At 38.7% G+C, this 16,455-nt stretch overlaps 1 protein-coding gene across 4 annotated transcripts in view; it reads right to left on the bottom strand.

The window, feature by feature from the left end:
- Window positions 1–13,690: 13,690 nt before the first annotated feature.
- The window catches only part of il1rapl1b (interleukin 1 receptor accessory protein-like 1b), a 237,163-nt gene continuing 234,398 nt past the window's right edge, over window positions 13,691–16,455 (bottom strand). For 2 of the 4 annotated variants that reach the window (XM_079857724.1, XM_079857725.1), the window contains exons 11-12: window positions 15,955–15,999; window positions 13,691–15,126 (exon numbers count right to left, since the gene is read on the bottom strand). In XM_079857724.1, coding sequence (XP_079713850.1) covers window positions 14,399–15,126; window positions 15,955–15,999 — 773 coding nt within the window. In that variant the 3' untranslated portion in view covers window positions 13,691–14,398. The remainder of the gene's footprint in view (window positions 15,127–15,954; window positions 16,000–16,455) is intronic. The other 2 variants (XM_079857726.1, XM_079857727.1) reach the window with 1 other exon arrangement.

The following is a 16,455-nucleotide window of genomic DNA, read 5'->3' as shown; positions in this document are numbered from 1 at the left end:
GAGCGCGTGCTATTCAAACGCAAATTCTGAGAACCATTTCAGACCTGTGAAATGCCCACATCAGCTGTAAACAAAGTGCCGCGAGTGAGGCATAATATAGCCTACCTTATGGAGAAAAGTTTCCTCAGAACAGTGCTGATATGAGGAGCAATAGATCCCGCTGAGGAGTGAGGTAGGCTGTTATCTTTTCTCAAGTGTTATTGTGGAATAACGTTATGGAATAACGTTAGTGTAGGCCTATGTAAACCACAAAAAGATGAATCGCGTTTCTATAATATTTCTGTGAGATAAATGAAGGGTATATATTTGTAAAGACTGTTTAGCCTAAATATGAATCGCGCGTCCGTGTGTGAAAGAATAAAGTGCTTTGCTATAGCCTACTGAGAGGAGTAAAAATCGACTGAAATATGTTGAAATAAAATGTATTTGTATAAGTAACGTATTAACCCCCTGAGGTCGACAATCACGCCGGCGTGATCTGCTCGTTTTTTTTATATATCAGTGCAAAATACTCTGTTGATTTTGATTTTACATACTTGTATTGTACATCATTCAAAACTGTTAAATGTCTTCTTTTATTTGTGTACACTCATAATAAAAACAAAATGTTGTGTTTTTCGTAAAACAAAGAAAATAAACATGATGCGCATTCTGCCGTCTCTCTCAATGTGAAACTCATTCTGAAACGCGACAGAAAATGACCTGTAACTCAGCGAATGTTTGTCACACAGACTTGAAACGCATGTCTATACAACGCTTGGAATCTCTATTTTTAAAGTATGTAAATTATATAAAAAACAAATATTCTATTTTTAAGTAATCCATACAAAAGCAGCGGCATGTACAGTTTCTCAAACGCGTCCTAATTAAATTTAATTTGAACACGCCCACGTGCGCACGAGCGATTGACATGCAAATGATCCATGCGGAGAAACGCAGACCTGCAAACGCCCTCATCACCTCAAAACAAAGAAGCAGAGACTTCGTAACTTACTCCTTTTCATCGAGTTTGGACGACTGTAAGCTGTGCTGTGCTGTGCTGTTTACCTTGAATTTACCTCGGATTTACCTCAGAAGAACGCGATTTGAAGATGAGAAGATTTTTAAGGTAAGACATGTTAAACTGGTCGTGCCAGATTAAAATGTATGTTATGAAATGAGTTTGGAGTAAAAACATGAACTAAGCCTAATGTCATATATGTACATGTATATATAGACAGAAACATGAAATGTGAACTAGAATGGTAGGCAACCTTTCAGTGCTTGTATACATGTTCAACACGAGGATGTTTTTATATTCTATAATAAAACACAGCATGGTAAAAGTAGGCTAGTATATATATATATATATATATATATATATATATATATATATATATATATGTATATATGTATATATGTATATATGTGTGTGTCTGTGTGTGTGTATTCTGTACATTTTAAAAAGCTATTTTAACCTGAAAAATCTAAAATGTATTCCCCAAATTGTGCAGCATAGTTTCTCTTGATATCAGCATGTTCACAGCTGTTTTGTTGTTGTTGTTGTTTTTAGAGGAACAAGATGCCACTGATAAGTCCTGCTGACTTCAACATTCACATAAGTCTCCATACATGAACATGCTAAAGTGAAAAATCAAACACCATGGAAATGAAAGGTATGTACTATGTTTCAGGAATGGCACAAAGGTGTGTGACAGTTCAAGTCTCTGTCTTTAGTTCAGTGTGTTAAATGATGTGTTTTTTTTTGTCATTATGTTGTGTTGTAAATAAATCCAAACAATCAAACAGCCATTCTTTTTTAAATCTCCTCATTCTTTGTGCAAGGTTGCTCAGAATGACAGGGCCTGATAGCTCCTAATAGGGCCATTAGGGAGTGTCTTTGTCTTTCTCAGGTGTGAAAAGCTTACATATTAATGAGATGTCTACGCCTCTTGCATAAAGCTTTATCACACAAAACACGTCGTAAAATTTTTAAATCAATATATTGTCTTCTCTGAATGAGCAGTCAGGATGATTTTCACATAGTTTTGAAGCAAATATTCTAGGCTACGTGATACAATTTTCAAAAGTCTTATGAAGAAATAATCAGTAGGGGTTTCATGAGCTTATTTCAGTGACAATTTTTTTTTTTTTTCACAAACCATGCATAAATGTTATTATCTCAAAACTACAAACTTTTATATACTTGCTGCTGATATATTATTGTAGCAGAGTTTGTGCTGAATACAGTGTAATCAGACTTTAGCCATGAAAATGTCACAAGTAACAGAAATAAGCACAAATGTCAGAGCATGTCAGAACACCTCCAGGGCCCAGAAAACAAGGACTCAAATGTTTAAGGGTGTATTCACACCTGCCTTGTTTGGTTCGATTGAATCGAACTCAAGTTCGTTTCCCCCCTTGGTGCGGACCTTTTGGGCAGGTGTGAATACAGCAATCGAACTCGGGTGCGGACCAAACAATCGAACCGAGACCCAGCTCAAGAGGTGGTCTCGGTACGGTTCCAAACGAACTCTGGTACGGTTCGTTTACGGTGTGAACATGAACCGACCCAACTGCAGAAAACTACCTTTTTATTTGACTGCTCTTATGAGGATACTTAACAAAACGGACATTTTGGCATAATGCTGTGCATGTGTTATTGTTCGTTCAAGTGCGAAAGAGAAAGAGAATTCTGGCGCGCTGTCTGTGCACGCGATACTGTTGCGCGTCTTTCTGCGAGCCGTGTGTGCATTCACAGACAGAGCGTTCTCTTTTGTCTTACCGCGCTTAAATGGTTTAAAAGCACGTTCTCTCCGCCGGAACCGTACTTGCAGCACATCGTCGTCTTCTCAAAATCTAATTACAACATCGTATGACATTTTGTCATATGCTCAATAGTTTCTTAATATTGCGTTTGTAGAGAATAACACCAAATCAGTAAAAGAACAAATATTGCATTGCGAAATATCTCCATGCTGAGCCTGTTTTTGCACTTCCTGCTTTTCCCTGCTTGAGAATTCTTTTTTTATTGTTTCTTTATTTAAAAGGGACAGCGCACATTAATCAACATGAGGACAAAGTCCAAAATGTAAATGTGCCAGATTTAGCCATACAGGCTCATTTTCATCTGCAGTCTCTAGGTTGATGGTTAAGAGAAAACAATAAATACACTACAACAATACAATAAATGCATATTAATAAGAAAGCCTTAGATATAGATAAGTAAGAATAACACCACTATTCCCGATCAGGACAACTGGCAGGTTGATGAAAAAAAAAAAAAAAAATCCTGTCTAATGAATGGACGACCTTAGCACACGTGTGGTTTTGTTTGCAAATTTTGGTTCACTTGCAAAAAGAGCAGTGTGAAAGCGAACCATACCAAACAAAAAAAAAATCAACATTGCATTTGGTCCGGACCAAAGCAAGTGAACTATCGGACTTTCCTGGTGTGAATACACCCTAAGATTAAAATAAAACAAGTCCCTTTACACCTTTTATTTACACAAACACAGTCCTTTATTAGAAATGGTTCAAATTCAAATCACTAAATCTGAAGAGCTGTGGGATAAACACCCTTCGAGCTTTGTGTGGGATGTAGCTGAATGTTACTCACCCTTTCCAGTGACAATGAAGCATCTGAAAAACAATTAATAAAAGACTAAAGAAATGCAAGAATGAAAAAAAAAATTACATATACAATATGCCAAAACTAGACCGTTTCTTTTGAATCTCTTGACGCTCTTTACATCAGTTTCACACCATAAACTGCAAGCTCTCTCCACTTGCAAAAACAGCTTCTGATTGGTTAATTACAATAATTAATTGCTTAAACACAATATGAATGTTCTATATTTACAAATATAGGCAGGGTAAATTATATACAAAACAAATTAAGCAAAGTGAAAAGGTCAAAGACAGGGCTTAGATTAAGCCAGGATCAGGCCTTAGTTAAATTAGGACTTTTAAGTAGCTTTTATGAACATACATTAGAAAAAAAAAAAAAAAAAAAAAAAAAGCCTTACCATTTTGCATCTTGAAACAGAATAATTGTACTGACATTATGATAAGTGTCAGTGCAAGTTGCTTTCAGTTAAAACAGCACAAACATGCATTGAAGTCTGAGACTAGGCTTAAGCCCTTTCTGTGAAAGCAGAAAATATACAGATTGTCCACTCTCACTATTCCAACCTTCAGCAGCTTCCTCACTCTCCAGCTTCCATCACAGACTGACCATCCTGTGCAAGTTCAGCTTGTGTGCATTTATACTTATGGGCACAACCATTGATAGACATACAAACAACCAAGAATTAAATTCACCGAACAACCAAATCTCAATATAAAAAGCTTTTTGTACATTCCCTAATCCACAAATTATTATTTATCAGCCATTTATACATATTTGCTATTTGAAAAGCTGTTTCATTTTTAAACAACAAACAACCCCCTTCATCTTCTACATTGGTGTCTCCCACCTCCCATGATGCACCACAGCAAAGATATAAAAGTGAATTGCATATGCTGTTCTGGTTTTTCAGCTAGTACAAGCATGCAGTTGCATTTGGTGGCTTTCGGTGGTTTGTTTGAGCTGGTTTTTTTATTGAATTGTGCAAACTAGCCAAGCTTAATTGACTGCAAATTTTACTCTTAAGTTGAAATTTTAAAATATTGAATGTAAAAAGGAAGAAATGACTTTGATCTACTGTTTTGGTCTGATTTTCATTCACCTGCATCTCCTGATTACTCACCTGTTGCTCGTCTGTCATGTGTTTTCTCTGTCAGGATTTATGTGAAAGTTAGGATGGAACTTTCTTAATACTTATACTTTCTTAATATATTTGATAAAGGGACTTTTGACCATGTATTAGGCTGTCCACAATGCATTGTGACTGAAATATAACACGGGGAGCATTAAAAAAATCTTTGTGATCAGTTAAGATTTTTATTTTTTATCACTCAAACCCCTTTCGATGGTCTTTTGATATGATCTCATGTTTATTGACTGATGATAGTACACTGGAACATTAGCACTTGTGTGCTGTAAAAGATTTGTCAGTAACTGTTGTAATTTGCCAGCTTTATGGATGCTAAAACTCTTACACAGCTATTTCACTTACACTGCTGACCATAACAAACTATTTATTTTACTGCTTCCAGTATCATTCCAGAAGTCCTTCTGGTTTCCTTCCACTTATTTCTGGTCACTGAAAAATCATCACCTGGTTGATCCATCACTATTCTGTTCCTGTCTGATATAATAAGCTGAAAAACTCCAACAGATCTGCTGAGGCCATCACAACTTTCAAGAACCAGATAAATGCTGCCTTCACGTACTATTGGAAATTTCCTACTTCCTACTTCTGAAGATGTGATTACTAGCTCATCGCATTCAAATTTTAACTTGAGAGGCTGTTCATGTCCAATTTCTTAACTAGGAAACTAGTATTTGTGATACATCCAATACCATGTGAAGGCTGCAAAAGACACGCCATTTCTGCAAACACAACTAATTCACAATCGTAAACCAAGGCACTTACTATGTATTTATTAAATACATAAAACTCTTATTTGTTTGTGTAAAAAAGCTTGTGTAATGATCCATCTTATACTTGGCATTGTGTAATATGACTGTTGTTGGATTTTATGACATTGCTTGTGATGTTCCACAGTTCTGAGTCGCTTTGAATAAAAGTGTCTGCTCATGCTTATTCGTTATAAATGTAATTAGTTCTTCTATACTAAACTTTTTTTCTTTTTTAAGATTTGCACTTGACACAATTTAGTTTAGAATAATATAATCTGAACCTGTATGACTTTCTTCAGTGCAACACAAAAGTACATTAGGTATAATATTTCATTATGCAAACATGCTGCAGTTAAAGTGAACAGTGACTGCAAACATATTTTGTGAAGGTCATATGGGTTTGGAATGATTTCTAAAAAATGACCTGTTTTGTTGGTGAATGATTGTGGAGATTTAAGTATTTTCTTTAAAAGAGTGGTAATGAGAATATGTAAGGAATATTGAAGTTCTCTTATTAGATTGATTATTTCCTACTTTAATATTCTTAAAAGTTACATGCCACCTGAAATGCTAAAACGAACTGTGCAGCCAAAGAGGAAAATAGAACAATGCTAAAACTAGTTTGTCTTATGATTTAGTTGTCGAGAATTGGGAAGTGAAATGAATTTCTTAACACATAAATGTGTAATTGTTTGAGTCTCTTTGCTGCAGCTGAACTGACTTTCTGCCGGCTGCTAATAAACATTCATGCAAAGATAAACTTGGGAGTCATGTCTGGTAATGCTGTGCGGTAATAAGAGAAGATCCAATTATTCTTGAGCCCACGGTGGATAAAGCAGTGATAGTGACTTCTTGGAAGGGGCAAGGCCAATCTGAGTAATGGAGATGGGAGATCACCTTAAGTCAGATATAATATATAGTTTTTGTACAAATGTATGCGACACAATCTAAGAACAATGATATTCAACAGCAATGGTTCCTGTTGCTCAAACAGTAAAACATGGTGATAGCATAGGCAGTCATAGGTTTAATTACCAGAGAAACATGAAATGCTAAAAAAAAAAATATATATACCTGTACATTAAAATGAATGTAAGTCACTTAAGATAAAGCAAATTAGTTTTTTCCTCTATTTTGTCTTCCATTAAATAATCAACTCAGAAATATTCTTTCACTTTTTTATTTACGTAATGAAGAAATTCTAAAGTAGAAACAACCAGGTTAATCAGCTCTAACATACGTCAGATAAAAACTAAAAAAGACAAATTTGACAGATTTAGATCTAAGACCTAATTTCACAAAATTGATAAGGATTTAAAACCTGTCAAAAAATGATTTATGTAATGACATTTGCAATAATCCACCGCAGCAAGCTGCTCATTTTTTTGCATTAGAATAGTGGAATAATTATTGCAATGAGTTTAAAAAAAGGGTTAAAACATTTAATAAAATTTGGAATTTGAACCTGCTGATCTTCTGTGGTTTGTATATTTGATTAACTGAACAGTAGCTGGTCCTCATTAAATGATAACATGCTGATATGTATTGATATTACAATAGCAATATGTCAGTGTTATTGAAATAGTGAACAAAAGCATATGCATATGCTTCACTATTAGAGTTTCTGTAATGCCAGTGTCTATGGTTCATCTGATGTCGGCGGGTCGGAGCTGTCGTTCTCCTTCAGCTAATAAGATCTGCATCACCCGATAAAGCAGGTGAACGCCTAACTCCCGTTTTCTCCTCACAGACCAAGTTGACACAACACCATAGTAGTCTCCTCTTTTCTGGTTTGTGAGTATCTTCAGCCCTAATAGAAGATCAACATGAGAACAATTCACAATTATGACATTAAGATGGAAACGTGTTTGCAAAAACATTTATAAATATCCAAGCAGCCAATTTCAGATCTCTTTACCAATGGCATTCACCATACAAGCCTTGCGCGTGTACGCTTCCACAACAATGACGTTTTGGAAACAGTGCAGACAAATTACTCCATGCCTAACGTTCCATACCTGCAGGATGTGCTGCACTTTTGAGCAGAGTTACTGGAGATATCGAGAGAAAAATACCATCATATCATTTATGATTAATTAAGAATCATGAGCAAGAGCGGTATGAAAAAGGACAGGGAGATGTGTTGTGTTTTGTTTTACTCAAGCAGTTTAATGCAGAACATCAAATATGGTCAACGGATGCTAAACGCATGTTCTTGACGCTGGAAAATATGGTGGCCGAGAGAACTCAACACGCCGCAACTGAAGAAAACACATGCAAATAGAAAAACACCCGCAAATTAAGAAAACATCTTCATCAGTTTCACAACACATGGGTGCTCCAAATACTCACAACACAACCAAATACAGAAACGCGCTGCAAAAGTTCACAACACAACCAAATACAGAAACGCGCCGGATAGAACAGAACACAACAGAAATGTTTCCGGGGGACCCCAGTAAGTAACGAACCCAGCTGGGACATGCTTACTGCTCAGTCTACTTTTCTTTTTTTCTTTTTTTATTTTTCTTTTTTGCCAAATGTACAGAAATGACATGTTTATGACATATAACTATGTATAGCCTACAATATGTTCAATGTCATCAGAATACAAATGAGAAGAGTTAACAATGAGCTGAAAAACAAAAAGAACATGAGGGTAAAATTTTAATCTATACATCAGTCACATAAATTTTGTCATGTTATGTTTAAATAAGTTTCATAAGAAATGTTAGGTAATGTAGGGTCCAAAGATGAGATGGCAAGTTTTAAAGTTGAGACACTCACACACACATATATGATGCATATTTTAAAAACTTTTTTGTATAAAATGTATATTTATTTGCAAGAGTTATGTTAACAACAATAATAAGATATTTCTGGTAAAAACAGCTATTCAGCTGATGGACACCATACTGCGTTGTCATGGGAACATCCCAGGTTTAAATAATGAGGAAATTACGTTGTCTTTCATTGCTCCCTTCGCCAAGTGCGTTCAAAAGGGCTACATAATGGCACACAAGTGCCCTGCTCACTCCAAAGTCCCCACTTCAAGGGCTCTGCTCTTCGAAGGGAGTAGGGCATAGGGATGCTCACTAGCAATAAGCATGTCCCAGCCGAGTTCGTCACTGATTGGGGTCCTCTGGAAACATTTCCGTTGTGTTCTGTTCTACTTGCAGCGTGTTTCTGTATTTGGTTGTGTTGTGAGTATTTGGAGCACACATGTATTGTAAAACTGATGAAAATGTTTTCTTAATTTGTGGGTGTTTTTCTATTTGCATGCGTTTTCTTCAGTTGCAGCGCGTTGAGCTCTCTCGGCCACCATCGGAAACCGATGAGATTTGTCCTCACGTCACGCAAGTACAACTGAGCTTCTGTTTTTGAGCTCAGCTTCCATATTTCTATGTAAGAGCATCAGTCAATGATTATATATTAATAAAAGCCTAAATTAAATCTATTCCATCCTGAAATTGTTATACAACCTAAATGTGATTAATCCACAACATATAGTGTATGTATAATAGTATCAAAAGTCTTGTTTCTTCTGAATTTTAGTTTGAATGCCTAACAAGTGTATATATAATTTTAATGTGTTTCTATAAAATGTATCCACCTTTCTAATTATCTGAAAAACACTTAGACAATTAGTCAGATCTCCACCCAACTTCGCACACATCAACTCTAGACCAGTGGTTCTCAACTCCAGTCCTCGGGACCCACTGCTCTGCACATTTTGTATGTCTCCCTTATTTAACACACCTGAATCAGATCATCAGCTCGTTAAGAGAGAATCCATGAACTGAACTGAGCGTGTCAGATAAGAGAGACATACAAAATGTGCAGAGCAACGGGTCCCGAGGACTGGAGTTGAGAACCACTGCTCTAGACCATGCTGGCAAAATGTTATCAAAATAATTTTAATTCAGTAAACCAGGAGTTTTCACATGTGTCCTGGAGGAGCCCAGCACTTCACATTTTGAATGTCTCCCTCATCTAAAACACCTGATTCAACTCATTACCACATTAGTACTATGGTAATTTTATATATATTTTTTTATTATTATAGAAATTATTTAATAAATTGCTGTGAATTTAAAATAGAGACAATTTTATTGGTCTTTTTCAAGATTATATATATATATATATATATATATATATGATAACAGAGTCTGATGGTCTGAATGAGCCAGCAAAACGGACTGGGGAGCACTAACCAGGCTCGCAGAGACCGTAGGCGTACCCGCAGTGGGGCAGCGAGGTGGAGCGCAGGGACGCGGCTCGGGAGGCTCTCTCTGGAAGGCGCCCCGTAGCGGGGTCTGAGTGTGCTGTGCAACACTTACCTGGTTCCACGGGGCAGGAGGCGCAGGAAGAGGCTTGGTTGCGTTCTTGAACTGCACGCTGGCGATAGATGATGCGGATGAGAGTGGTGAGGATTCTCTCCCTCCACTGCTCTCCGGGCCCTCTTCGGACCCAGAGATGGAAGAAACTGCCCTTTTATTAAACATTTGGGTACCGCTGGTTTTAAGGCCAGCGGCGGAACACAAATAAAAGGGAACAAAAGATTTTCCACCCAGCCCTCTTCCGGGGGAGGGAGTGGTGCGGTCACCATCTCCTGAAGAGCAGTCCCATCCATCTCCGGGTTGCCCGTCCTAGGGACGCTTACCCTTGGCTTTGCCGGTCCTCTTAAGGGGGGCCGGGACCGGCAGAGTGGCAGACACAGAAGGACGCCCCCTGCGATGAGCAGACTGAGGCTCATCCATCTCCGGATCCGACTTGGGTACCACTGCCACACCCGCAGAGTAGTCTGACCCACCCTCCGATGCAGCGATCGACATCTGTTCATCGTGGGGAGCGCCGAAGGAAACGACTGGTACACACGTAGTGGATGGTCCACCGCGTTCCGTCGGCGACTCTACTGGCTGCGGAGCGTGGGAGGGATGAGGGTTCCTAGGGGGTCGGTTCCCCGAAGGAAGCGCGCTCACCGTAATCCTCAGGTCACCTGCACCACTGCCTGAAGTAACCCTCTGTGGAGGATTAGATCGCGGCAGAGGCACAGGGACTCTGCCCCTTTACAGGAACGAGAGTCTCAACCGTAGCTCCGAGATGGTCATCTTCCCACAATGGGTACATGACTCATCCAAGAACGCTGCATCAGCATGTTCAATGCCCAGACACACGACGCAGCATTGACCAGTGTGATCATCCCGCGATCCCAGGTAACGACTGCATCCAGAAACACACAGGTAGAGGGACATCTTTAAAAAGACGCGCTCTACCTGTGTAAGCTCTTTCAGGGGACTGCTCTCCTTGGTGCTGAAGCACGCAGGGAAACGGTCGCAGCGAACACAGACAGGGAAGTGTGCAGCCTGTCGTGTGCTGTCTCTCTCTCGCGGCGATCTTACCAGCCATAAGAGCGTCCTTTCAGCGCTCTTGGCGCACCATATCAGCTGTAAGAACAGCCTTTTTGTTTTGCTCAGTTTACAAACAACACAAACACAAAAAGACAGAAAGAAAGAGAGAGAGAAAGAAGTCAACCCCACTGCCGCGCTGTTTCGCCTGCAACAGGCGTGAGAGATCCTCCTGGAGAGCTTGCTCGTTTAATATAAACAGCTTTACTAAAGAGAACAGCATCGAAACGCTCGGCTCTGAAGCAAAAAGCTGAAGTGCAATCGCACCTTCTGCTCATTATATACCCGCGCTGCGTGAATTAACAGTTGATGCAAATGATTGCACGCCAATGTGCATTGGCTCGTTTAGTTTCACTCAAAGTAGATTGGCCTCTCTAGCGAGATTCCTATTCGTCGTACGTGGCATCAACTGAACGACTGAAGAGGAACCAGATTTAGGGATTGTTGCTTCACTGCCGTTCACAAATCCTTTCCAGTGGTCTCATGGGATAGTAAAGTGTCAATCAGATGCACACTTCAGAATCTCAATGGAAGTAGTTAGGTAATTTGGGTATTTTTCGTCCACTGTTGTATAAATACTGATTGCATTCTGATCACATACTGATTTTTCAACTACTATATAGGAGGAAAGTGTGCATATCCGGATGCAGCCTGTGGGTGGTTCTCAATTGGAAGCTGAAAGCCAAGGCAGATGCACATCACACGACAGGTTTCTCTCACTCACACATGCACAATACAAAACAGAACAGAAATCAGAGTAGCCTGAACCAATTCATTCAAACTATTAAACATTTCAACATCTTATTCAGATACCACTACATTACGCTTTAACCCAGTTTCACATCTAATTATGTGAATTTAAATAACTCAATTTAAACAAATAGGACAACATGAAATATTAATAAATGTATATTTTATTGTTATTAATGATAGTTTCTCTTCAATTAACATTGCAGATACAGAATAAAAAAGAGAAAAATTCAAAAACAGGAGACAAACAGAACCTTAATCTTTAGTGTAAGATTGGTGAAAGTGCCAGAGACTAATTCTGTGCTATATATATATATATATATATATATATATATATATATATATATATTATTATTATTATTATTATTATTATTATTATTATTTTGATCAGTAATATCAGAAATGTTCATGAAACAATTTGCCACTCTCTTTGAAAATGCCAGCAGTTTTTTTTTTTCATAAATCTAGCTAGATTGTCTTCATTTTATTACCATTTCAATTTATATTTACACAATGTAATACAAAAAAAAGAAGAAAATCCTTGTAAAAATATGAAAAGTAAAATAATAATGTGGAAATAATCAGATTGGTGTCATTCACTCGGGCTTTAGCAGGTCAGTGATTGTGAGATGAGCTCAGCACCAACAGATTACTTCCAAACAGAGCTGGCATCAACAAACTGGAAATCTGGGGTCTGTTTGAGATGAAATGCTTAATGAGAAGCTTGGCACAACACTGTTTTCTCTTTCTCGCCTCTGTGAGTTACAGATTTTTGCATATGATCTGTTCTTAATATTATACAATAACTTTTGGCACTACTGATCAAATATACAATGTGAACAACACATCTTATGCTGTTCTTTATAGATTGGTACAACAATGAATTTGTAATAAGATTTTGATCTTTTTTCTCCTACTTTAAATCCAGGGTGGTTTACCCCTGATATCCACCAGCGCAACTGAGAAGGCAAAGTATAGTAAATATGCATCCATCGCTAATTGCCAGCTTTGGTTTCCCTTCATTTACATGCTAACAGAGTTGTGAGTTATTTATGTAAAGCCTTCATTAGATTGACAGTGAGACTAATAAAAAACATGGCATTTAAAACAAAACTGAACATCTGCACAACTCAGAACTAGGCTGTGCAGTGTGTGTGTGTGTGTGTGTGTGTGTGTGTGTGTGTGTGTGTGTGTGTGTGTGTGTGTGTGTGTGTGAAGGGACAGCTTCATTAATGAATGCCTGGACAGTCCAGCACACAAGGGCTGACTAACTGACCCTCGTAAATATATTGGACATTCACTTTTCTTTCATTCGGTCCTCTACTTGTCTTGCGTTCAGCTACGAGAGTAGAGGTGTGTGTAAGCTGCCCCTAGTTAATGACACAGGACTGGCCCATTGTAAAAAATGAGGTAAAAATTAGCCCAGGTCTGCTCCTTCCCCTAATGATAGTTTCTACAATCACTAGAACGTGGAAAAATTCACACTGATGAGGTGAAGAGAAGTGATGTGATGGCAGTACCTTATAAACAGTGACAGAATGCAGTAACACTCCAAACCTGTTGGTGGTGTTTGTTGTGGAGCAGCTGGAGGCACTATAGTGGAGGTTAACAGGTTTAAATGTGCAGTGAAGAGAACAAATAATGTAACTATTTAGAGACAGATTAAGCACTTTTTCTGATGTGAAAATGTCTTTGCAAATATATATATAGAGAGAGATAATTATATTATAAATTTTATTATACATATCTAGTTGCTATGCTCTCTCATAAATTATGCCAGTATCAGGGGAAAATTAAAACACAAAATATTGGTTTTCCCCTGCTCATCCATGATTTGATAGGGACATAAAAAATACTTTTGTCAATTTGTTCTCTATGAAAAGAGATTAATTGATGAGCTAAAATGTCTCTCCAGTGCATCCATTAGAGGAATGAATGAAATGTGACTATGTCTTTCCAAGCAAATTCTTTTGTTATAAAAAAAAAATCTTTTAAAATAATATACAGTTTTTCTTAAGTTCTCCCTATCAAGCTGAAAAGCAAGGCTGTTTTTTTTTTCTTTCTTTTTAATAGAAAGTCTCAATATCTTAAATAGAGAAACAGAGAGCAGCAGAGACACTAGAGCATCATAATGACATCTAGTTTTTCCTCGTGAATGTCGTCTGCTCGGCCGTTCATTCAGGAAGAAGAAGAGCTTTCAGGCCTCAGTAGCATTTGCATAAAGGTGTTTTTCCTTGATTTCATCAACCAACCACAAAAAATGTAATCTCAAAAGAGGAAAACATCAGAACAGCACAAATTCTATAATGACTCAGAAAACAAGTATTATTTCAAACAGTAGGTCAAGAGAAAAACACATCAGGTCAGCCTTTACTCTGTCTCACGTGTCTCTGCTCAGTCATGTTATAATAAGGGGGAAAAGAACAAATCAGACATGGTAAAAAATAAAGAAAATCTAAACTGAAAAAATACCAATGCTACAAAGACACTGCAAACGATATGTACAAGACCCTGTATTCCTTGAGAGTACATGAATGAGCTGAATGTGAGAGAATGAAACTGAATGGGCTCTCCAAGCTTTCCTAATCTCTCATCTCAACTGCATGTCTCGAGTATTTGCCCCTTATTTCGAATCCCTGTGAGTCGTGGTGCAAAGTCAACAGCAGCAGTTTTTAAGGGTCTTAAAAAGTGCCATTAACATTCGACCAATGGAAGCAGTCCCTTGCCGGCGATGTCACCAGATCACACTGGAAATGCTGGTTTCCCTGGGCAAGAGTGGCAGCATAGCATTGTTCACGAGCTGCTCCTCAATGGCCTGTTGCTCACGGGGCAGTTTCCCCGGCGCTCGCTGGCCGTTCACCAGAGTCATGGGGATGTTGCAGTACGTGTGCTGGTTACCGAGTGCTGACAGAGGCGGGAGGGTGCCAGAGGAAGGAATGTCATACTCATAGCTCCTGTAGTAGTGCTTCTGTCGCAGCTGCGTGTGGTACGTGTTGTGGAAAGTAGAGCGCAGCTCAGGATGAGCGGTGGCCATGGCGGTGGACGTCGCTGTGGCCATTGAGATCGCAGAGACGGTCTGCAACTCACCGAACGGGCCCTGCTCGCTGACGTCCAGCACCTGCTCATGCGACAGCTTGGGCTCCGGACGCTTAAAGGGCATTTCATACTGCAGCTGCTTCCAAAACTTGGAGTTGAGATTGCTGCTCTTGGGTCCCGACCACTTGATGACCGTTAGCAGTTTTATGGTATGTTTGAGAGCCTCAACTTCCTGGTAGTTCATGATTCCCCGCAGCTCAGCGCATTCGATGAGGATGACTTTGATCTCTCCGGTGACCAGCATGTTCCGCAGTCGAGTCTCCAGCTCAAAGATGCTCCAGCCGCGTCTCACCACGTAGTTGGGCGTCATAACGATGATGAGACGTTTACTCTGGTCAACGCAGCGAGCCACATCCTCAATGTAGGCTGAGAGAGAGAGAGAGGCAGAACATCAATAGCTTCCATGTGTTAAACATTTCACACAACATTCTTGTTTTTATTCAATCTGTTTTGCTTTGAAAAGGACAACATGCAAATAAAACAGAAGGAAACGCAAATCTAATGTGTCCTAAATACTGCCATAGCATAGCACTGTGTGCAGAGTAAAAATCTCCATCAAATTACTTCACTAACGTGTGACAACAGCAGAATGATTCAATGAGGGAACACTGAAAACACAGAATGGGGGAACAGGACAGACAAAGCGACATCAAACACAAATCTTGCTCTGATCTCATTGAGCTGAAGTCTCTGAATAATGCAGTTTTATATATTGACCACTGATTTATATATAGCATTGATGAGAAAACAAAACTCGTTACAGTGCTGCATTACTTTGGCCTAACCCTAACAAAAAAGCCTGCAAATGGTATTTAAGTGAAAGAGAGGGCAATCTCTGTGTGTGCGTGTCTGTGTTAGATGACTAGACACATCTAGTCCAAAAGGTCTTATTGTGGAAATTGACAGTGACTATTTAATTTACAATAAATAGTAAAAACATAATAATGCTGTTCAACACTCATGCACGATTATTTCCCTAAATCACAAAAGCACTTGCTCTCTTACAGCAGAACTAAACAGATCTCGAGACTGATCTCTTCTTCTAATTTTACACATTCAGAACATGATGGTGTTCAGTTCAACCTGAATCCGGTTCAACTCAACGCCATGTCCCAATTTCCCCCAAAAGTGAAGTTTGTAAAAGGGTGTGAGTCAGATTTGTTGACACAAGTGGAAAAGGCTAGGGAAGAATACCTCTAAGGAGTCTTGTGTCATCCTGGAAATGATCATTGCTGAAACCTAGACATAAATATTTCAACATTGAAAGTCGGATCAGCCGATTCAGCATAAACTCAATCAGAAAAAAAGCGAGGACTTCCACAAGAGAAACTGGCATAACTGTATCTTTTTGCCTTAGGATTTTCAGTTAGAATCACCAGTTTATCCAGCTTAATATGGGACTGAGGGACTGCAGGGCTAACAGAGTAACATCCTTTACACTGCTGCAATTTTAGTTAAAGTCTTTCACATCAAACATGGCTTGAGCTGCTCATTGAAGAGCAATTATGAGTTTAACTCCTAAAATCAAATCAGTGCTTAATTAGCCCTGATTATGAGCACCTTGTCCCATATTAACATCTAACAGTCCCCGGACAACAGACATAAGTATAGACAAACACACATGGAATTTTTTTAAGTATAAAGGGCAAGACAGATACAGTATATGTGTAAAGTCAGATGAGCAAACAAAAGCAC

Source organism: Squalius cephalus (genome assembly GCF_949319135.1).
Source record: "Squalius cephalus genome assembly, chromosome: 22".
Lineage (NCBI taxonomy): Eukaryota > Metazoa > Chordata > Actinopteri > Cypriniformes > Leuciscidae > Squalius > Squalius cephalus.
The sequence above is the reverse complement of the archived record's forward strand: the minus strand, read 5'-3'. Positions and strand labels throughout refer to the sequence as shown.